The sequence below is a fragment of the Zonotrichia albicollis genome, chromosome 17, assembly GCF_047830755.1.
Source record: "Zonotrichia albicollis isolate bZonAlb1 chromosome 17, bZonAlb1.hap1, whole genome shotgun sequence".
NCBI lineage: Eukaryota > Metazoa > Chordata > Aves > Passeriformes > Passerellidae > Zonotrichia > Zonotrichia albicollis.
In genome coordinates this window covers 9,898,624-9,922,586 of record NC_133835.1, presented here as the reverse complement: position 1 = coordinate 9,922,586, position 23,963 = coordinate 9,898,624, and the positions used below count along the sequence as shown (strand labels likewise).

Here is a 23,963-nt window from a genome sequence, read left to right as displayed (position 1 = left end):
AATGGAACAGAAAGCTACAAAAATGAAAGATGTGCCAGTATAACAAAAACCTCACACCAGTGCTGACCAGCGAGAGGGAGAAAAAGAAACAGCAAGGATTTCCACTAATTTTGGTACTAGAAAGTTGGAGAGATAAATTGTGTCACTGCCTCTTAGAACATTTGTTCAATAAATCATTGGGAAATGTGTAATTTATAGGTCTGGTGATGGGGGAATGTCTGGGACTGGCTCAACTGAAGCTGAGAAATCTCTGAAATCCAAAGTGGAAAGAGGAGCTCGGGGACAGTTGTTTGTTTTATTTAACAGCCATGGTGTAAAGAGCAATCTTATCAGCTTTTTAGGTGTGTCCAAAACCTCCTCCTTCATCTCTGACTTGTCTCATGCTAACAGTCCTTCAAGGGCAAAATAAAATATTTGCTCATGAGTTTTGTATGAAAAGTCTCATGTTCCATTATTCACTGAATCCTTTATTAATGCCAAATTACATAATCCTTTAAAGTGTGTCCCATTCCCTTTTCCTTCCACTTCAATTTCTGTCTGCCTTTCTCTTTAACAATGTATTATTAACTTCCTTATATAAAGAGAGTGACCACCTGGTTGAAAATGGTTTCTCTTTCCAGAAAGACACTTTATGCCCAAAACCACCATTAAATTACTATTGATGGAAACAGGGTTCCATCAGGAAACAGGAAACAGCTGCCAAGAAAGTAATAAGGGTAAATTATACCCCAGAGCAGAGCTGGAGTAGCATTTAATGGATCAGAGAGATTTCATTCACCATTCTGCCTCTGAGTTATTGCACAGCTTCCTAAAGGAAAAAGGTTTCTGCCCACCCTGAGCCTGAAATCAAAATGCTGGAGTCAGGTTTTATCAGAATCAAAAGTTGGGGTTGGCTTTTTTTCACCTTGGACTGAGAAGTGTCAGCTTTGGGTGTTTTAAACTCAGTGCCCAAAAATAGGACTGAGGTTTTACAAACTGCTTCTTAATCTTGCAACACCGGCTTACTCTGCTCCAGTGAATAAGGAAGAAATGTTCCTTTAATTTTCAAGGAGAGTAAATGGTTTAATTAATCAGCAAACAAGGCAAAAAAAAAAAAAAAAAATACCCAGACTGGGATTCTGCTTAGGAGCAGAGCACAGCAGAGTTTTTGGCAATGAGTTTATCCTGCAGAACTTCAGACTCTCTCATTGCATATACAATTCCAAATAACTGTTAATTTGGAAAAACCGCTTTTACTCAAGTTTTGAGATTTATTTAGAGTCAGGGGGCTGTGAAGTTGCAGGGAATCATTGCTGAGTTACTGAAGGTTGCTGTCACAGCTCCCTGGGGCCCAGCTCCCAGCATCCTGATGGGCCAAGAGCTGAACAACACTGAGGGCAAATAGTTTGAGTAAAAATCAGTTTCCCTTGAGGAGCTCTATTGGTGAGGAGACAGGTAGATGTGTTCCTATGATAGCAACTGCTCTCCTAAGGGATATAAGTAATTTCTATCATAATTTTTTTCCTAAGACTTCAATATTTATTTCTGCTGCAGGGAAAGGGCCTTCCTGATTTTTCCAGAGGCCAATACTCGAGGAAAAGCAATGCCTCCTCCTGCTGGTCTCCCCTCTTGGCTTGGCAAATGTGAGAAAAGGCTGCAGGTCTGCTTGGCAGCTCTGCTCTGGCACAGCAGGTGCCACGTCTGGCTCCTCCAGCATCCCTGTGGGATGCAGCAGGACAGTGTTTGGATGCAGCTCATAATCCTGTGCAGACAACTGGGGAATGTGCCTCAGCAAGCTGAGAATTTTCCTGTTTTTCTCGCTGGTGTGAAACCTAATGAGATAAAATATAGTGATGCTGTTGAAGCCCGCTCAGAGTGCTGTATCCATTGGGAAATGCTCACACCTGGAATTCTCTAATAGCTCTGGGGAGGATGGAGCTGCTGAGGGCTTCCAGCCAAGGGCTCTGGCACAAGCAGGGGCTGCTGTGCCTGGGCACGCTGTTCATTCTGCCAAGCCTCTGTCACTGCCTTGCCCAGATGACTGGCAGGCTTCCTAAAACCCAGGCCTGGATCATCCAGATTCTCATGCTGCATCATTCTGGGAAAAAATATCAGCATGGAGGAAGGGATTTTACTTTTTTCTTTTTACTTACAAAATGGAACTGCTGTTTTTTCAGCCAAGATCACTACAGGAAATGCTGTCATTCAATCCACTTCACTCCTAGACAGTGCTCCAAAATCCAACTTTTTTGATTTAGAGCTGATGCCTGGTAAGCAAAGTAACTCATGGGTACCTCCCTTGCCAGTGCCATTTCTTGGCTCTGAACCTCAATGACACCAACCTCCATTTTTAGCAGGGTGATAAGGAGTTGGCACGGGGGTGAAAGGCGTCAGTAATCATCTTCTATCTGTCAGGATGTGGTTGATGTTGAACCTTAAGAGAGTCAATATTGTTCAAGGACTCTGAAGGGCAGTGTCCTTGTAACTAAGGGCATCTGAGATTTATGAGCGTGATTTTATACACGAGAAAGAAAAATATATTCTAACATTGGAAATGAAACTGTGTGGAGGTTTAATGTCAGGAAGTCAGGGCCCCATTTATCTTCTCTTCATCAGCCATTATATACATCCCCAAAGTACCAAGAAATCCCCACAAATAAAGAAACAAAGAGAGCAGAAGAAGTGCAAAGAAAAATAAATGTGTATTTCATCTCATGAAGGTTAAATCTCTGGTATTTTTACTGAATGCAAATTTTCCATTCTGATGCTTCGAGGCTTAAATTAATGATTGTGATTATTTAATTTTCCTCCATTTCCCTTCCAGTTGCAACCGTCGCTGTTGGTTTTCACACCACACAGAAAGAGTTTTGCAGCTGCCACAGTCATTCCTGTGAAGGTACAAGCTGACCCACACTCAGTGCTTCAGTGTAAAAGTCTGGGCTATGTTGCTTTTCCACGGTGCTCATGTAAAACCATGTATGACTGTCTGTCAGCTTCTAGCCAGTCCCTTAGAAAAACCACAGGTCCTTCCCTTGGCACCTGTCCCTATAAAATGTACATTGCACAAAGTCATGATTGAAATGTACAGAGGAAATTACACATTCACCAACAGAAAAAAAAAAAGAAAATAAAAAAAAAAGAGAGAAAAGAAAATCCGATTGCTATTTTACAAGAGAAAAGTGTGTCTCATTCCATACATACAAAATGTTTTCAAATTGTACATAAGTACCAAAGGCATTATGAGAGATTCTTTGGAGATGAAACGAAAGTGCAAGAAAGCCAAGGCAACAGAGCAAATGAAAGGAAGCAAAGCAGCAGCTGTCTTTGCTTTCTAAAGGACAACCAAACTTGCCGGCTCAGCCCAGCCCCGGCGCTTTTCCCGCGTGGGATTCGCAGGCGTGTGGCCCCGCGCTCCTCTCGCTGGGAAATTCACCTCTCAGCTCTCACTGTCAGGACAAAAACGTCAACCATTTTTAGCCCAGGTAAGGCCAAATGAGCCAGGTGCTGTAATAAACCATGGGAGTGTCAAGGTATCTCAGGGAAGCGGCAACACTCTCCAGAAATGGTGTACTCTTTGCTCAGTAACCTGTTCAGGGCTGAAGCAGCTCTTACAGCTGAGAACTTTGGACCCAGAGATGAATTTCAGGCCAATGCAAAAATTTGATTACTATTTATTCAAGGCATCCAGCAGTATTAAACCAGAAAAGTTTCCTCTTCATGCCTTTGTTTATTTAGATTAAACACTGAAGGGTAAGCCCTACCCAATATGAATCTTGTATCTGTGAAAATATTGGCAAAGTTCAGTCCTAGAGGATGATTCATTTGCTGAGGCTGGTGAAATCTCTGTATAGGGGCTATTGAAATCTGTGGGCTGACCTGCTTGGAAAATCAGATTTATTGGTTATAACATGGTCCTTTCTTCCATAACTCTAAGATCAAAGATGGGCTTTTAATGTTTCTTTTCTTAATAATGTCTTACCTAAGGGCTTTTTAAATATAGGCAAAGGTAAGACCCATGGGGCGCTGGGATCCTCTGCCTGGGCAGTAGGTTTGTGGGAGACCCTGGCACTGCCCTCAGCCAAGCGCCACTGCCGTGGGACACCCTGGCACAGCACGAAAAGACTTTGCCCTTGGATCTCCAAAGGCACAGGACAACTGCTTGGCCACACATCTTAGGAATGGGCTTTTTGGACTTGAAGTTGGCAGTGGCCACTCATATTTGTTTGTTTGGAAGGAAGCCAAAAAAGAAATTATCACTCAAAGAACTGCATCGCTCTGCTGCATGGGCTGTGCTGCCTTCAGCAGTGGGGTTTCTCCTTGGGGTGGCAGTCACACACCAATCCCCTCTGCAAATCTTCCTTTTTGACTGAGACAAATTATTGAAAAGGTAATTTGGTTTTATTTTACCCACTGTCTCACCTCCAAAACAGAACTTTTCTTCCCCTTGTGCATCTCAGATGCAGCTTTGTCTGTTTTGATAAAGAACACATGTGCACACGTGTTCATACCCACATGCACACACAGCCACACGTGGTGCATGTACTCAAACCACATGCACACGTTTCTGCAGCCAAAGTTGTGTTGTCCTTTTATCCTGCAGGTTATGACAAAGATAAACTGTGAGCTTCATTCAATCTGTACAGAATTTACAATTCAGATGAATAGCAATGAAGAATACATAGGAATACAGTAGCTGTTAAGTATTTATGGGCTGTGTGTGTTCATTTTGTTCAGGTATTTTTTAATTAACATCACAGAGGCAATCTCATATTTTAGCTTCCTGATAAAATCTGTTTAAAGAAGCATTCAAATGCAGTGAATTTCTTAACAAAACAGGATGTTCATTTTTTTCCCTTTTCCCAGTTATGTTGAGTCACATCACAAACCAGGCAGGTGACACTTTGGTGTCTGTTCAATGCACATAGGTTGATTACATGTAAAGATACCTATCAGCACATGGCATGTAATGTGCAATCTGTGTGCAGTACATGTGGATAATGTGCCAAAGTGACACCAAGCAAGATAAATTTCATAAATACAGTGTCTATATTGGAGAAACAGGAATATTGTTTTAGTGTGTGGAGTGTTGTTGCTGTATAAGAACAGTGGCACCCACCTATATGAATTACTGATAAAAGAATAAAACATTTATAAGAATAATTTCTTGAATCTCCTAAAGCATTTGATACACCACGCAGCAACTGCAGCTATGTTTAAAACCTGCTCTTAATTTAAAATAACAAAATCTCTCTCATTTATCAGCTATATCTTGTTTTGCCTTGGTGTTCCTGAAAGTCTCAGGTACTCTACACTGTGCGTGAATTTTTTGAGAAAAAGTGAAGAAATGTCAAATTTTAGGGTTTTGGAGGGAGGGAAGAGTAACCAACAAAGAAACGTCTCCATCGTGTCTGCTGACAGGAGCATGGGGAGACTCCAGCTCCAGGGAAGATGCTGGATAAGCAGGCAGGACAGAGGAGACCTGTCACCAGCCTTGACTTGTCCTCATGTTCTCAGCAAGGCTGAACGTGGTGTCTGTGGAGAGGATAAAGAACCACATCCACACCTGTGATCAATCCTCTTCATGAGCATCACTGCATACGGAAAACACTGGATCATGGCCACTGTGTTGGTCAAGTTTAAGCAATTACTGTGAAATGCTCTTTCTGCTTTAAAGGGAGGTGCCCATGTTAAAATGAAGAGGTATTTTCCCATTGTGGCTTGCAAGGCTTGTGCTGAGCTTTTCTTGTGTGGAGTGGGAAGAAAAGAGCATCTCTCCACATCCACAGTCATCACTGTCAAATGGAGCTGAAATTCCAGCAGAGGCTTTGCTGGCAGTGTGACATTCAGCCTTGTTTTGGGGTCAGAACCATCCGAACTGGAGGCTCTGGCATGGCTTCTACCTGAAATCATTAACCCTGCCCTAAAATTATAGGCATAGCTGCAGGTGAAATCCAGCCTGGGCTTGGCACTGAGCTTTGGAAAGCCTTGTGGTTTCTCAGAACCAGGCAAACAGATGCTGCTTGAACAATCCACCTGCAGCTGTATTTACAGGAATTAGGAGAGGGCAAAGTGCTTCCAGGTTCATTGGCAGCTTTGGAAACAGCACAGCTTGGACCAGCTGCTTTCCAGCTCTCCCCATTACCGAGATGGAGCCTGGCATGCACAGCCACATCTGTGGGTTGCCAAAGTGCACAAGGGTCTTGAAAACAGCTCTGGCTTCAGGGAGCAAAAACATCTCCACTGGTAGAGCCTGTGAGCTCAGACATGTTCACCTGGACAAGAAAACCTGAGCCAGACCTCATCCCTGTTTCACTTTAATCAGCTAAAGCCACGAGGACAAACCCTCAGAGGGCACAGAGAGACAGCACAGACCCCATCCCTGTATGGAAAAGCTCCAGCAGAACAAACCAGGGATGTGTTGAGGCCATGGTGGCTCAATGAGGAAGCAAATAAATTGCCAATAAAAAGCAAAGCAAAACTGTCATGCTAACAAAACACAAAGGTTCTCTGGTGCACCTGGTGCTGCCTGGTGATGCCAGGCCAAGTCTCAGAGCAGAGTTCTGGCATTACAGCTTCCCTGGTAAATAGTCTGGGCAGGGAAGGGGAGGATATGGGGTCAAACTCGGTCATAGCAGCAGTGCCGAGAGATACAAGAGACTGCAAACACCAGCAAGATGGGCAAACCCTGAAGGCCCCATGGCAGCCTGGTATTGCAGTGGAAAGAACACTGGCAAAATGTTCATGGAGATGAAAATGTAGCTCAGTGCAACTCTGTAAGGAGAGTGAGAGATGCTTCCATGAGGAATGGTTATGGCACAGTTCCAGGGTGTCTGAGACCACCAAGGCTGTAGGGAAGGGTGGGTGGAATTCCCAAAGAGTGGTTTCCAAGGTTTGGAAGCCACCTTCTCCCCTGCACCTTGGGCTGTGCTGCAGGCACAAAAGCACCCCAGGGCTGGATGCAGGTGAGAGGATGCTATGGGAATTAAATCAGACATATGGCAGCTCCCACACATGTGGGTTCAAATGGCATCTTTGAAATGAAGACCAGGCCTCCATCCTTGGCACTGCCTGCTCCTCCAAACCTCCAGCAAGGGCTATCTGGGATGCTCCTTTTCAGAGGCATCCAGATGGAAAGGAGGTTGTGACACACAGCCAATATAACTCGTATTTTCTCCTCCCCATTTACACATTTGAAGGAACCACAGGTACAAACATGTTTGGTTTTTTTTACCCCGTAGTCACAAGCAGTAGAAATGGAGTCTGTGCATGCTGTATCAGAGGGATGGGGTGATGACCAGTTGCAGCATGAAAGACACTTGGTATATCAGTGTTACCTACAGAAGCACCGCAGCACCCTGCGAGGTGGCTCCCTGGGAGCACAGCCTCTCCCCAGGGTGATGCTTTTGGCAATGTTTACCTTGTCAGGTACTACAGCAATCTGGGAGTGCAGATACAGCTGGAGCATATTGCTGTCTACTCATCTCAGGCTGCATGCAGTAGCAGGCAAAAATTGAGAGTACAGTCAGTGAGATAGTCCAGAAAGCACATTCATAAGTTAAAAAGGTTCCTGCTGCTACCTAAATTCCAAGCGTGATTAATAGTGTATCAAAAGGTGTGTGTGACCCCTCTCCCACTAGACACTAAGGTAAGGCAAGCAGTATTGTGTCACTGGGGCATCAAACACTAAGATATACTAAAGAAGATTCCTATGCAGTATTATTATCCTTATTATTAAAAACCCACCCTATTGTTATTGTTAAAAAAAACCAGTGAACCCACACCCCTGCACGGAGCAGGTTCTGCTCCGTGAGGCAGAAAAGTCGGGGTGTTTGTGTGCTAAAAGCAAGGGTTTGCTTTTACACCTCTGAGCAGCAGTGACCCTGCAGGGCTCGGAGGGGCTGCTGCCCTCAGCCCTCCCCACAGCCTTCTCCTCAATGCTACCTGCAGCTGAAGGAGCTTTTGTATCTGATTTCCTTGTTTGTGGCTCAGGAAAAGGAAGCTGATGAGAACAGAAGAGGCTGACCTGCGATGGAGAGAGGATGGAGAGGATGTGGAAGTGCAGCTGTGGGTTGGGATTAAAAAATTGGAGGCTCAGGGTTCACTCAGCCTGAGCGTTCACATGATGGAGAAACAGAAATCCTTATCCTGCTCCTGGGCTTTTTAACATTCCCAATAAAATATTCACGGCTAAGGGTTCTTTGTATGGGACAACTTTGGGTAAATTAGGAATTTCAGTTTCTCTTTTAATACTTAAATTTTAGTCTTAACAATAATGTTGCTGTGACCATGGTGGTCTGAGAATATCAGGAAAATGAGGTTTCCAGTGGCTTCCTCTTGGGAAAAGTATGAGTGAAGGTGTTTCTCTTTTCTCTTGGGCAATTATCTGCAAGGGGAGCATTTGTATCTGAGGCGATGCTCTGGCTTCTCAGGTAGATTATACAAACTTTTTCTAAAAATTCACATAATTTAAAATTTTAAAAATCAATAAAAATGTAAAAATATACCTATTTATCCATAAATAGCAATGACCCTGCAAAATTTATTTGGACCTCTTAAGCAGCATTTGAAACAAAATGCAAATTTTAGAAAATCTGATCTGTCACATAGTCTGTCTAAAGAAATAGAATGGCTTTCTGAGCTGGGTGAGAGGTTTGGTTTTGGTAAGCTCCTTGACATTTTTTGCTTTAAAAATTGCTGTTAAGAAAATGGGTCAACAAGGAAATTCACATACAAAATCTGCATTTGAGTAACATTAAAGTCCCTTCCCAAATATTGGGAAATTTGACTTATGGCTGTTCCTCTATCTTGGGGTCACATTATGAAAGGCCACCTTGCAACATCTCCAGCCACATCTCCTGTTCAGAGAACTCCTCAGACCACCTCAGCTCACACTTGGACCTGAAGGACCAAAAAACTTCATGTCCCAGCCCCAGGCATTGCTCCATCCCATGGGTGGGCCAATTGCAGGATTTCTTTCCAGACCTAGACCCAGATTATGGGGAAAAAAAAAAAAAAACAAAACAGAAATGTTTTGGAGACCAGAGCTCAGGCTGTGGTCCAAGGTCATGGCTTCACATTCAGCACAGACACACCTGGAACCAGAATTGGGCACAGAGCCCAGTGTGGCCATGAGCAGCCATGGAGCAGTTCAGGATGGTCTGCTGGAAATTTGGCTTTCACATCTTCAGCTCTCTCTGGACTCATCCGTCCATACTTGGCATTGCCTAGAACTTGTTTCTGTCCTCCAAAAAATACAGAGTAAGATTTGGGAGGAAGAGGGAAGCAAAGAGTAGCCCAAGAGAGGCTCAGCAGAGGAACAAAGTTTGCCTGCCCAGCCTTTTAAAGGTCTTTGTCATCAGGACTGCCTTATCAGCAACCCAAAACTGATTTATTTTCTTGCAGTCTGGTGGTTCTTGCAGGAGGCTGCCACCAGGAATGTGTGGTACAGACATGGGGGAGCTGAGTGATTAGAAGGGAAGACTTTTCACAGAGTACTGGACTGTGATTTAGGGGAATAATGAAATTATTTATGTCAATAAGCAACAAGCAGGACCTGTCATTGTTTATGCAGTCTTAAATAATTTCATGGAAATTATGAGTGTTATTTGTAGCTAATTCCAGTGTAAATTAACCCCAAAATCCATAGGGTTTTACCTGGATGAATGAGAAATGATGGCATGGTTGTGCATGGAGGTGTGTAAGAATTTCTTCGATAGGACGCTACAGAAAAATACTTCTCATACCTTCAAAGAAAATTTCTTTGGGAAAGTGTATAAAATTAGTTTTTTGCAATCACTGATTATGGGACAAATCCAACAATTTTTCAAGACAGCAGTCAAAAGATCTTTATAGAGTCCAGTGCAGGAAGTTGAAGAGGAAAAACTCAAATTTTCCTATGCAACCCCTGAAGATGAGCTTTAAGGTCCCTTTCCACCCAAACTATTGTGATTCTGTGAATTAATGATTCTGTGATTCTCTTACTGAAGACCAGTCATGTACCTGTGCTGCATTAGGACTGCATGGCATCATCCTCATCCTCATCCTCATCCTCATCCTCATCCTCATCCTCATCCTCATCCTCATCCTCATCCTCATCCTCATCTGGCATTCCTGCCTCTATATCACAGCCTCTGTTCCAAATTTCTAGCAGGCCTTGAAAAGTAATTGCAAACAAATAAGAGAATAAATCTTTTTTATCTCTGACTTGGACAAAATCTGCAGTGAGCAGCTGGCTGGAACAATGTCGATTTTTGCCTCACCAAAAGCAATTTCCATTCTTGTGGTGGGTAGAAAGCCCAGGCCACACATTTGATTTAGGACCTGCTGACACTTCTTGTTCTAGCAGAAAGGATCTCATTTTGGAATACACCAGAGGCAAATCTGCACAATTTACAGCCGTTTGGCATTTAAAGTTGTCACTGTGTGGAAGTCAAGGGCATCGCTGCGTTAACTCTGCACAAAGGAATCTGGAGCCAGGAGGAGTTTTGGAGCACAAACAGAGAGGGGAAAACTGCAGAAGTTAACAAAAACATGGTTCAAGAGGGGAAAGAAAGGAACTAGCATAGCTGGAAGCCCAGTTTCTCCCTAAGAACAAGGTTTTCCCCTCCTGAATGGTGAAAAACAGCAGGAAAAGTTGTGAAGATACTTCCCCCTTCCTCATTCCATGATAAGACCTGTGTGCTGGCCCTGGGCACTAGCAAAATAATGGTTTTATTTCCTGTCTGCAAGTTGTCAGACTTCACCCACATCTTCCCTAAGGCCAAAATTATCCTGGGTCTCCCCTGGTTGCTGTGTTTGGTCAAGCAAACAGGAGGAGAGAAAAAGGCTGTGAGTCTCCCTTCACCCCAAGCAAATCAATGTCCAACCTCCCAAAGGCCACACAGAAATGAAGTTGTCACCTAAATAGCCTTAACAGGCTCTTGATATGACACAGGGAAAATGTGGAAAGACAGGGCTTGAAATCACAGCAGAAAACACGTGTGGGATTTGGGCTGTGGATGCCCAGCAAGGCTCAGAGGCACAGTGCCAGCCATGGTGTCCCAGCCCTGGAAACACATCCCAAACCAAACTTCTCCTGACCCACGTCCTTGCAAATAAAAACTCCTACCAACTTATCCATTTAAAGGATCACTTTGTGGCTTTGTTTTGGTCCCAAAAGAAACTTGGAGCATCACTTTTCCCCTTGCCTTCCCCCAGCTGAAGGAGCAGCTGAGGTTCCTGGTAATGAATGACCTTTCCAAAAGGAAGTGCTTCCACAACGAAATGGAGCAGACTGGGATTGGCACAACTTGCAGGCAAGCACGGGCAAGAGGCTTCTGAAAGACCATGAAGAAAGAAAGAAAGCAGAGCCTCTTAACTCAGCTTGAGGGATCCAAACAAACCAAAGGATGTCCCAAAAATGGGGGGGTGAGACTCTTGGCAGGGCAGAAGAAGAAAGGAAAGATTTTCACGGGCATAGTGTGTGCAAAAAAGTGTTCAGGCACGATGCAAACCGTAAGAAAAGTGCCCACTCTGACCAACAGGGCTTCCAGAGGATGGAGCTCAGCACTTCACTCACAGCAAGGCAGGGACCACAGCATCCTGCATGTCCACCCTCTCCCTTAGCCTGGTGGCTGTGCCTCCCCAACAGCTCTGCTGGCTTGGGATCATGGCAGCCCTCCAGAGGTTGCCTTTTGTTCGTCTTTGCTTTCAAAACACCCCCAAGTCCCTTGTCAGCAGAAGGAGAGATAATTAAATATAATACATGGTTAAAAATATAAAATTCCATCCCCACAGTGTCTCGTCCTCCTTCTCTGTCTCATTTTTCTGCCCTCTGGATTGTCCCTCTTCTTGCACTCAAGCTCATATTTTCTGAGTTTTTCCCAAGATGGGATCATTTCCAAATTGCTGTGGTTCAGAGCAGTACCCCAGCAAGTCCCACTTAAGGCCACGTCTGCTGCTCGTGGAAATATCCCAGCCAGCATTCCTCTCCTCCAGGGATTTTCCATGTATTATATTGAAATTATGTCACCTTCCTGACAGCTAATGAGGAACCACGGAGTAACAACCCCTCACTATTACACATGCCCTGAAATCTAAGCCAGGAACAGACACGTATTCTGTCTGTGACTCCAAAACACCTAAAGGTGCAATCAGCTCCTGCCATGACATATCAATTCCCACTTAACACTTGTCAGCCACCAGTTAAAATGATCTACAAAAGCCCTGGCTGGGTGATTTATTCCTGCCCTGCGCTTCTGAAGATTCCCAAGAAATGCAAATTGCCTACTCTGCGCCATGGAAGTTTCACCTAATGATCTTAGAAAGAGAGTATGAAAGAAATCTGGACTTCACGGCTCCAGTTCGCTTGTCACCGTGACCTCTTCCACAAGTGCAGGCTCGGACCTGCTTGTCCCCCCCAGAGTAAGCTGCAAGAAAGTATCTGGCAGCTAAGGGTGTCCTAGGAAGAGGAAAACCTTAGCTGTCAATCTCCTTGAGAAGTTCGACTCGTGGGCAGCTGGAGCGGGCAGCTGCCAGCGCTGGGACGCGGCGCGGCGGCTGCAGGGAGGCTTCACTGCCGGGGGGTTGACCAGCCCATGTCACTGAAGGGTCCCTCGCCCGTGGCCGACCTCGGGGGGGGACCACAGGGCGTGCAGAGGTCAGAGTCGGTGTCTGACTCCCCTTCCGCAATGTAGGGTCTGATTTTGGCCACGGCTGCATAGCAACCGTTGTTAAGGATGTCCAAATTCTCTTTGGACTGGGAGATGCTAAAGCCGCTGAAAGAGCGCTCCAGTTCCTCGTGGTCCACCGAGGGGATGGAGATGGACGTGTCGCTGTCTCTCATGGCACTCTCGTGGTGTTTGGTTGTAATGTCTTCGTTCCTCAGGTACTCCGCGCTGCTTGCCCGGTGCCCGCCACTGTAGGCGGACAGGGAGCGCTCGTGGGAGGGCGGAGGCGGGATCCGGACCAGCGAGCCGGGGTCCCCGATGGGAGAGGAGCCGTGGCTCTGCCGCTGGCACGATGTGGAGGGCGGGCAGGCATTGCTCGGGGCTGGTGGGGCGGAGAAGTTCTTCTGACCCATGGAGCTGGTGGACCTGATGATCTTGATGATGCAGCCATTCTTGTCGATGTGCTCCCGGCTGTCTTCGGGGCTGTGGTAGGGAGGGGCCGGGTCTGGTTCTTTGGACCCAAAGTAAGCCTCTGTCTCCGTTGGTGGGATGCCCATCCGCTGCATGTAGATGTTCACCAGGAAGTCCAGCTTCTTCTCCATGGACTGAACCTGCAAAAACACCACAGTTCCAGCACTGTGTGCAAGCTGAGGCACATTAACATCCTGAGTATGGGCAACTTCCATGGAGGCACAAGTGTGGGACTGGGCTTCATAGATCACCTCTGTCTACACTGACCCACAGCATCTCAAACTTTTAGAGTATTTAATTGTCCTGTTCTGAAGGGTTTAATTCTCCACCTTGTTACAGGATTGTCCTTATGCTCTTCTAATCTTTATGACACGCACCAAGTTCTAGAAAAGCAGCAGAACACTTGCTCCTTCCAGCTCCTTCCTTCACTTTGCACTCATCTGAGCTCAGAAGGCCATTGAGATTTCTGAGCCTTATGCTCTAGGAAGATTTTAAATCTTCAGCAAGGCCAACAGCTCCAGCAGCCAGGCTCAGGGATTCATTTGAAACTTGTCCAGTGTGGTGGCAAAGAAAACAATGTGCTGTTTTCAAAAAGAATACAGGCTTTTTACAAACTCACTAAACTATAATTAAGATGCCTGGTTTGAAAGTAGCACTTAGGCTTCCAAGGCATTTAGTGCCTTTTCATAACATCCACCTTGCTTCTTTTTCAAAGTATTCAGGGGTCTCATTTTTTTTAACTAAAAGGTAACATTCCACTGAAGGAAAAAGCCAAGGAAAAACCACCACAATGCATGCAACACCCTCTGACAAGAACCCCTTCCTGACCCAAGATACCTGTTTTTCAACTTTTCCAAGCCTGCCCATCATGCTGGGGTCTTCGGGCAGCTCCCCTTCTGCCGGCCCTTTGGTCCGATCCTTGTCGGTCATGGAGGATCCTCTCCCAACAATCTGGTCAACTCTAGCGGGATCAGAAAATCCCCCCACCCCCGGAAAAGGACCTGGAGTCAGTTGGAGGCAGCAGGTGAGGAGGGCACTGCTTGTTGTGCCTCCACGGGACAAAGCAACAGCCTCTCTCCCAGCTAACACTCCAAATTACTCACAGACACGCAGTGGCACTGAAGTGTTAATTCAGATGCAAAATTCAGAGCGGTATTAGCAGAGTTTGAAATTATCCATTTCTGTTTATACAGATAAAACCTGGCACATTATGCACAGTAAATTTACCCACTGCAAAGAATTTCTTTAGCTGGCTTTCTTCCAAATCGATTAACTTCTTATTTGCACTGAGAAATTATTGTTTTGGGGGAAGATCAAGTTTTCTGCCTAGCAAATATCAATGGGATCTTTTTCAGTCTTTGCAGCAGTTTCCTCTCCTCCATGCAAATGTCCATGTGTAATTCTCATGTCCATGAAAATAAGCTGCTTGTCCTAAGATCCAGACAAACAGGTGCAGTGATAACTGTTTTAGTGGAATTACATCAAGGCTGAATTTGGTCAGAACTCACCAAACATTACCAAAGTGTTTTCATCTCAATGCAGTTCACACTTGTACTGCTAGATTTACTGGTTTTTATTAGCAGAGCTCCCATCTGGAAGCAGCAGAGGAATCTGCCAAATCAGCTGGGAAAGGTTACCAGGCACACAATTTGGTACTGAATTCTTTACACACGTCACATTTGCACTTCCTTATTCCCAGTATGGAAACACCTGGGTTGAGTAACAGCTCCATAGGCAGGGAAAGGAGGAGAGCAGAACCAGTTTGGTAGCTGGAATTCAATTTTATTAGAGGAATCAAATATAAATGTCTGGAGAGTAAACACTGGAGCTTCTTGATACCTCCAGTGTTTGGGCAACAACTTATTTTTGGAATAACTTCTTAATGGCAGCCAGGTTTATAGACTAATTCTGTGCTGGGCAAACTTTACTCTTGCATAATGCACCAAACGTAAGGGTGGCAGGGGGAAAGAAGGGTTAATTAATCTGACTGAAACCAAGTTGAGGAATCTTGAGCAAAAACTCAAAATGCTTCTTACACAGTTCTGCCGTGTGGGCCATGGGTCCATGCACCAGGAGGAGGAAAAGGAAGGAGCTGAACACAGACAGACAGGGGAAAATGAACAAACAAAAACCAAGGAAAGGAATGAGACGTGAGGCTATTTCCAACACAAGAGCCATCTGTTTGCTTCACATTGGACAGGGACTTCATACTGATGTTGGCTGTTGACACTGAGGGACAGGTACCAGTGGGAATGGACCAGCGTGGCTCCCTTAGCTTATATTAGAGCAACAGCACTTTACAGCACCAGATCTGGCTCAAAGAGATGAAGTGGATGAGCACATCATACCAAAGACAGAAAATATAAGCCAACAATTGTTTCAGAGTTTAGCTTTGATCCCAGAAGCTACTTGATTTGGGCAGGGATGTGACAGAATTCTGTTCTGCTTAAAAAGCCATGTTTGATCCTTTGCTTAGCAATATAAGCACAGGAGTACAAGGAGCACCAAGTGCTGGAATTACAAGTGTGAGGAATATGCATGCCTTATTTCTCTCTTGTAATGGGAGAAGGAAGTCACTGACATTTACAGGAACTCCCCACGAGGGATGCAGTTACTGACAGGACATACAGCACAAGAAATCCTAGGACAAAGTCGTTACCATGTAAGCAAAGAGCTGTTAAATTGGGTACCTCGGGCTACCTTGGTGGGGAATCACAAGCCAAGGCGTGGTACAGCCACTGTATGACCTCCTCTCCTGTATGCACAAGCAAGTAGACTGGTAAAAGAATGAACACGAGTTTAAAGAGGCCCAAAGTCTAAATGTTATTGAGTATTGCAGAAGGCCGAGAACAATCGCGGTGCTCTGTCCTCCTGTCGCATCCAGCAGCACAGTGACACTGAAATATGTCCACTCATGGAAATGAGACGTCCCTCAGGAGCTGTGGAGTGGAGCAGGGAGGCAGGACAGACTGTGACACAGAGAGGAGAACCCAACATTGCATCCTAACCCTAATTCTAACCTTGCAGAAATCAAGGCAGGACCTCTGCTGTCTTTCATATCTGAAGAGAAGAGCTGCCCAGTGAGTGACCCTCACATGGCCCATTTCAGGGGCCAGCTGGCACTTCACTGCTGGAGTGATCACTAAGAAGAGCACTAAGTTGTTGCTCACTTTCAACTTGCCTTTAGACCTGCTAGGATTTAGGAGCAGGGCTGAAGCCCTTCTCAGAGCTCATCCATAAAGTATTCAGAATGCCGTTCCCATGATAGAATTGACACCAGAGCCCAGAATTCCTGCTTGATTCATTCCCTTTGTGTCTGCACCTGAACACAGCCCTGACTCCTGTGGTGGTTGTCTCCCACAGCTCTGAGGAAGCAGAGCCAGATTCCCTGCCTGGAGGCAGAGCAGCACCAAGGATGGTGCAGGGGGGCAGCTCTGGGCCTCTGGCTTCAGTGCAGGGAGCGGAGAAGGTGAACCAAGTCCTTCTTTCTTTATGGGAGAAGCCAGTGTCAAGGTCTCCCACCCCTTTGCTTCCCATGGCACAAACTGGAGCACAGGAGAGTGCTCCTACCCTCAGCAAAGCCCAGATTTCATTTGTGCCTTATCTGATATAAGAGGAAAGAGGAAATTCCTTGTGAGCTCCCCAACCCACCTGCACCTAGCTCAGAACCACCAAGAGCAGGAGGTCCTTTTAGCCATTACAAGATTTTGAGATTTTGTCCAAACTGGGCAACAAAGCTCAAAAGATGAAGAAGAAAGAACATATTCCACTATAGGAAGCAGAAGGGGATAATTTATGTTCTTACTGCATGACAAAGGACCAAGAATATTCTGGGGTGCCTACCCCATTCTTACACTACAGGCCACGGGGAGATTTGTGTCTTCTCAATACTTATTTTTGCTGTGCCAAATACACTTGTGCAGAGGGAAGAATTCAGCTGAAGCTTTGGAAGAGCCAGCCCCATGTTCTTCCTTTCCTGGCAGAAGAGGATTCAGAGATTTCTAAGGATGCACAACCAACTGTGCCATCTGCTGTCCCTGGTTGGCTCTGCTGGGCCTCACTTTGGGAGGGAGAAAGAAGAGGGGATTGCTCTTTAAAGTGGACTTTACTGTCTTTCCTTCTTTCTAATGATACAAAAAAAATGTAAATTCTTGCATCAGCCACAGTGCAGGTTTTCTCATGCTTCATTATGCTTCATGCTAACAGTGCATGCAAAGAGGTGTAATTTGTCACCCTCGGGCCAGAAGCAGACATCAAAAGGTCAAACGGCTCAAATGATATAAAAATGAAGTGTTTGGGAATAGATAGTCAAGTATTTTCCTTTTTTTCCCCTTTATCTCTTATAAATTTTTGTAAACAATCCAGGCATTGAAGCCAAACCCCCTTCATCCATGTCACAGGACTGGCTACTTACCCCTTCATTTGGCAATAAAACTTGCCCTGGACAAATTTAGATCAACAACTGTTTTCTAAAAATTACAGCTGAGATTGCACCTATTCTAGGCTAAATCAGCTGATCGAGGGAATTTTATCCAAATTGTCTGTGTGCAGAGCATGGAGCAAACACCACCAGCCAAACCACAGCTGGGGGCACCTACCAGGATCCCCCTGACTTTGCTGGGAGCTGCTTCCAGAAAGATTTTGGCTGAACTGAGCAATCCATAGGGTGAAGGCAGCTCATGGGACATCCCTCCCATGATGTTTCTCTGGGCAGAATTTGGCTAAAACAAGGGGTGCAGACTGAAAAGAAGAGGTTGGAGCCATCCATGGGGATCTCATAGGACAAAGACCATGGCAGCAGCAGAGCTTGACCCAGGGTTTTTGGATCAGAGCACTGATTCCCACCCATCAGCCCCCTGAGCACCTCACAAGTGCTGCTGGTGTCTGTGGGAGGATGAAACTGCCAAAAATTAAGTGTAGCACATGCCTTTTCATGGGTGGGAACAGAGATCTCAGCAGCCTTCTGTATCCTGCTGCTTTCTGCAGGCACGGCTTGATAAGGGGGAAATGAAAAAAAAAATCATTGGAAAAAGGAGAAATTACAAAAAAAATCTAAACATCCCAGGAGCCTTGTGGGCATGTGCAAAGATTTTTAAATCAGTATTAGAAACTGTATAAATGGTGGGGGGAAAGTCATTAGCATGAAGCTGATACAGCAACAGTCTTGGACTGAATAAAATAAATATTCCATTTTGAGGCCTCCTCCCCTCAGATCCATTAATCACCTTTGCTATGTGTGAGGCACAAGTTTTCACATGAAAATCTTGCTTTTAGTGAAGGCTTGTCGGACATATCATCTTAAAGATTAAATACAACAAAATCCATTTGAATATGTATTTTTAAATTTAAATATAAATGTTTCTGCAGATAGCAAGGTTGTTTTGTTTTCAAAGACTTCTTTTGGCAAGGAGGAAGAATGGGAAAAATTACTTTTCTGAAAGCATTTTTTTTTCAAGCATAAAGCTTTGGGCTTCTAGAAAATTCAATTTTTTTAATGTTTGAGCTAGCTGAGTGGGAAAAGGTAAGCTTTCAATATTCTTTTTACTTACATTTCTCTAGTGAAGATTACTCAGAGCAGCTTAAATAAAAATCAAGAGATTTGTCACATATTAGCTCTTAGGGAGGCAAATATATTTAGGGAAAGAAAATATTTGAAGCTAAGCTTACTGCATTTAAAAATCACCCACTATTTCTGCATGGAAAATTACTTTCTGGCAAATATTTATACCTGGGCTCTGCTGGTCTCAGTACAAGGAGAAAATACAGCCCAGCTCATGGCCTTGCTGCCCAGACCTCAGAATGCCCCAAATGGGGAATTTTTGGGAGAATATATTCCTCAATGCATGAGCTTCAGATATAATTTTACTTAGAGAGAACTTAATGACAACTATCTCGCTGTGTGACTGAGGGCTGGGTTTGACTCCTGCTCCTTTTGCTTGGAAAATCAGGATTGATTTCTTATTTTTCAGAATATGAGTCCCATGGTTGTAGTACTTTAACACAATTTTTTCCTCCATGGTCAGTAGAACGGCACCAGGAGGAAACAGAGATCACCATGTTCATCAGCTACAAAACACTTCATTCTTACTCTGCCCACTGAAATAAATTCATTTAATTGTCCCAAGAGCTGCAGAGGCTCCTTTGCTTGTGTGTGGATGGTGTCATCCTTTAGGAAGTGGATTGTTCACTTTATTTTGGCATTGTGGGTAAATATTCCACCTTCTACGTTTGAAGACAGCCTGATAAAATATGAGATCCTTTAAAAAGATACAATTTAGCTTTCTAACACCTCAAAGAAGACTGAAAATAGGAAATAGGCTCGCTGAAGGAACTGATGGTTATTGATGACTGAACGAACATCCCCTTTTTTGTTCCCCTCTGGCTTGAAGGCAAATCAGAGCACACCCAGAGCAGCAAGTGAGTCTTGATTTAGCAGGCTGCACTGCTAAGTGAGAAATGCCGTCATATAACTGGCATGAAGGGGGTTTGACATTAAGCAAATGAAAAAAAATTCCGTAGAAAGCGGCATTTTGGTGAATCCTAACCTAGGCGAGTATTGGGGAGACTCTTTGGAAGAATACATGGGTCCTTTGGTTGGATACTTCTTATGCCGGGGAGTTGAAGGGGGTGGGGGACCCACAATCATATCTATCCTGGCAAAGTAAATAAGAGAAAAGACACCAGCAAAATGCATAATGAAGCAACACGTAGAGAAAAGTTGGTCAGAGAAAAGTCGCGGAAAGAAACAACTGACAAACAGAAGGACAGGGAGAGAAAGAGAGAGAAATTGAAAATATATTCCGCTGGAAACAGAAGGCTCTCGCCTACCACCTGGTTGTTGGTGAAAAACCAGAGTCTTACCCACCTCAGGGTAAGATTTGGAGATTTAGGCACCACTGCATCACCATTAGGAGCTCCCCCCGCCCCAGATATAACAGGCACCATGCTTTACCCTCTGGAATATATTTGCATATGTGTGGCAATATCCCATTGAGGTGGCTGGATATGAAACAACATATATTCATCCTCCTTTCAGTTCCAGTGCTAGAGAGCACATCCTCAGCTAGTTGAGGGAAGCATGAGCTGCTGGGAGTCGGCGAGGAACGCTGCAGGGCTGGATAACTCAATGAATGGGAGACATCCATGGTTGGCAAGGTGTCAGGATGGAACACGAGACAATGTGAACACAACACTGAAAAGAGCACATTGCAGACACAGTGACACAGGTTTTACTGATTAAAGAGGAAAGTACATGTAAACACCCCAGAAATGTGCTTGGATGCAGCTTTAATCCACCACAGCCCTGGCTAGGGGAGCTCAGAGCCAGCCCTGATGAGCTGGACTGGCAGAACACAGGGCTCTGATTGATGGAGGAAAGGGACACTAAAATCTCTTTTCTCCAAGGTGCCCCATGACTTCCTCTCTGGGATGCACCATACGGGTTCAGGTCCAACACTGGCCATGCCCTTGTCTACAGGGGGCCCTTCCAGTTGTACTGGGCAGGTGCCCAGCCATGGGACCTGTTGGTGCCCAAATGGTGGCCCCAAAGGGGTCTGCTCCCATCACCACCACTGATCTCCTGCTCCGTGGGGACAGTGAAACCAAGGAAGCTACCTGGATCCCAAACCCAGGTGCTTCATGCTTTTGAAGCAGCTCCTGGTCCTCCTGGCTTCCCTGTGAGAGGGTGGGTGGTGGCCTTGTCCAGCCCCAGAGCCTCATCCTCACAGTCCTAGACCTACAGCTAAGAGGAGAATCCAGTTTGGTCTTTGAAAGCTGCAATTCTGTACCCCAACCTCCCTAAAAAAGCAAACCAAACTGTTTTGTCTCTGTAGAACATGTCCCTGAAGGACTGGGAGACCTGGATGGGTGGTGAGGCAATCTGCCACAGCCCTCAGGGTGCTGGAGACTCAGGCATCCCACCTGGAGCCAGCAGAGGTGACAATCCAAATGCCCAGGACCACTGCAGAGGCGGCCTCAAGGCCTCTTGGTTCGGGTTACTAAAGTTAGGAAATCTCAATCCCTTCCTCCTCTCTTCTCCCTCTATATTCAGCTACACATCTTGGATCTGTGATCACTGAATTTGTTCAGAGCAGGAGTGAGAGGCTCACACAGAGGAAATTCTCCAGGATATTTTGGTCTCCATTGCAAGGGAGAATGTTCCTTCTGGGAAAAGCACAGTGTGCAGCAGGGCTGAGAAAGTTACCTCTGCGTCTTGAACATCAAAAATAGCAGAGTTAAAATGGTCTCTGAGAGATTCATGGCAGAACAGAGACTCCTCTTTTTCCCAAGACAATTTTCCTCTTTCATTCCTGAGGTTCATGTCAGCTGTTTGCATATACAAACATTTCTTTTTCCTTCATATTTGCTGACTCTACCGGGGACTTAAATGGGTCTGAAATTAAAGGAAAACTTCCTCAATGGCTTATAGGGGAAACTGGGCTGCCACAACCATCAAGGGAAGCAATTTCATTCTCCAAGTGTAAAAGCAAATGGTGTATTTTTTTGACTGGAGATTGCCCATGGCCAAGGCCTGCCACAGTTCTGGGTGTCCTTCAAACTCTGCAGAACTGGAGCCACTTCTGCTGAGCCAACACAACCAGGGCTGTTGGTGGCTTGGGGTCTGCTTTTCCCATCAGGGCTGAGGGAAAAGTGGTCAGACTGAAAGATTAAACTTTGATCCTCTGCTCAAGAAATCAAACATGTTTGAGGGTTTTTTTTCTTCCAGGAGAAACATGAAAAACATGGAACCTTCTCGGTTCCATTTGTCGCTTTTCCACATTCCTTCTCCTATTAAAAAGAGCACATCTTGCCCTAAAATCTGAGCACAGAAGCTGAAATGCAGCTCAGCTAAACCCCACCTACGTTGGTGGGCTTGGATGAGACACTCCCATCTGCATGGATTTCAGCAGACTGTGCCATCCGAGGAGGGATTCCTCCTGAAGCAGCTCAGCATCCCAACGGTGGGAGGGAGCTGCTGCCTCCTCCTCACTGCTCTCTGTGTCTGTGGCAGCAGGGCCACAGCCAGGACACTAAATTTTGTCTTATTTCACTCCCACAAAGGTACCAAGTGACCCACATCAGCCTTAAACCTTGGGCACCAAACCTTTGCAGCCTGCCAGGAGGACCATGGAGATATACATATTGGGATAAACCATATTGCCAAAAGCTCCCAAAATAAAGCAGGAGGATGAGCCATGATTTCTGTATGTCCTGAGATGGGCAGTATGGGAGTTTCAGGGCAGTCCCTGCCCTAAAGACCTGCTTATCCCTGTGGGTTCCAGCCATAAGCACTGATGTTCCATGGGGATTTGTCCCAAAAAGGAAAAGAATAAGCTGTAGCTGCAAAGAGAAGTGTCTCTCCTGAAAATACCTCCACAGTAAACAAAATGCAGCGGAAAATGAAGCAAAGAGAGGGGTCTCTTGCCTGGCCTGAAGGTTTTTGATCCGGGAGAGCATGTCCAGGTGCCCAGCCGAGTACTGCTCGATGACGTCCATCACGTCGTAGGGCCGAAGGCTCTCCTTAAACTTGCGCTTGGAGACCAGAAACCTCATAATGCTGCGGGAGACAGAGAGCAAAATCATCACACATCCCTGGGTGCAGCCTGACCTGCTTCGTGGCGGATAAAAAACACTGCAGGGAGCTGCTCTGGAGGGAAAATGGAATAAATCCCAACCCTGTGGGTTTGGGGGAGGATGCAGCAAGAGGAGAGAGGAAGGGGATTGCGGGGGCTGGTGGCTGAAGCCCTGTCTGCACCAGGGGGTCCCTGATGCCCCTTGGACTGTCATCTGTGCATGTGCTCTCTGCACCACTTTTAGAAATGTCAGCATTACATTCAGAGCTGGTGAGAACTGTCATTTGGATGCATCCCTGCGGGGGATTTTCCTGTTTCTCCATTTATTCCTTCCCTAAGCAAAAATTGCCCTTCCTGGCAAATTTGTCTGTAAAGCAGGGCAGGCCACCCAGGGGAAAAGCAGCCTGCAGCACACACATGTCAGCAATCGCCAGCACTTCTCAGGCTTTACATTTCTCATTTTTCTCTATAATTTATTTTTCTGGACCGCTTCCCCCCTCTCCCTCTCTTACCACACGGCCCTGATGCTGACTTTCAGCCCTGGTGTCAAATCTTCTGTCACAAACTCGCAGTTGCAGCTTTTGTTCTCATCAGGAATGTCTTCTCCAGGGAGGCTTGCTTCTGGGTTTGGGACAGGGAAGGAGAAACACAACACGTTACCGTTCCCTGTGCCAGTGCTGCACAAGGAAAGATGAGGCAGATCACAAACAGCAATCCCAGGGGAAGCAGCAGAGAAGCCTTTGCTGAGCATCCAGAGGAGAGCATTTCCCAGGATGTGCTTAGGTGACATTCAGCAGTGCCAAGTGCAGGTCTCACATATCCCTGTTTCAGTGAATCCCAGTGAATACCATTTGGGTTGGAAAAGCCCTCTAAGATCATCAAGTCCAACTATTCCCCCAGCATGGCCAAGCCCAGCCACAAAACCATGTCCCCAGGTGCCACATCTAGATGTGTTTTAAATCCCCTCAGAAAGGTGACTCCACCACTGCCCTGTGCAGCCTGTTCCAGGGCTTGACCACTCTCTTAGTCAAGAAATTTTTCCTGATATCCAACCTAACCCTCCCCAGTGCACCTTGAGATCATTTCCTCTTGTCCCAATACCTGACTCTTCCTCCTTTCCCCATCCTTATATACAGAAGTGCAAACATTATCATGGGTATTAGAAGGGGTTTTCTTGCCTCTTGTAATCATTATTGACAAGTTTGGGTTGGAAGGGACCTTTTAAAGGCCCTCTAGCGCAACGCCCTGCAATGGGCAGGGACATCTTCACCTTGATCAGGTTGCTCAGGCTACT

At 45.6% G+C, this 23,963-nt stretch overlaps 1 protein-coding gene across 20 annotated transcripts in view; it reads right to left on the bottom strand.

The window, feature by feature from the left end:
- Window positions 1-2,662: 2,662 nt before the first annotated feature.
- KCNQ2 (potassium voltage-gated channel subfamily Q member 2) overlaps window positions 2,663-23,963 on the bottom strand; it is a 74,644-nt gene continuing 53,343 nt past the window's right edge. For 12 of the 20 annotated variants that reach the window (XM_026794764.2, XM_074553655.1, XM_026794766.2 and 9 more), the window contains 5 exons: window positions 23,182-23,290; window positions 22,522-22,653; window positions 19,643-19,750; window positions 13,935-14,058; window positions 2,663-13,237 (listed from right to left, as the gene is read on the bottom strand). In XM_026794764.2, the coding sequence (XP_026650565.1) occupies window positions 12,530-13,237; window positions 13,935-14,058; window positions 19,643-19,750; window positions 22,522-22,653; window positions 23,182-23,290 (1,181 nt within the window). In that variant the 3' untranslated portion in view covers window positions 2,663-12,529. Of the gene's footprint in view, window positions 13,238-13,934; window positions 14,059-15,133; window positions 15,190-19,642; window positions 19,751-22,521; window positions 22,654-23,181; window positions 23,291-23,963 lie in introns of those variants that run through there. The other 8 variants (XM_074553657.1, XM_074553656.1, XM_005489111.4 and 5 more) reach the window with 4 other exon arrangements.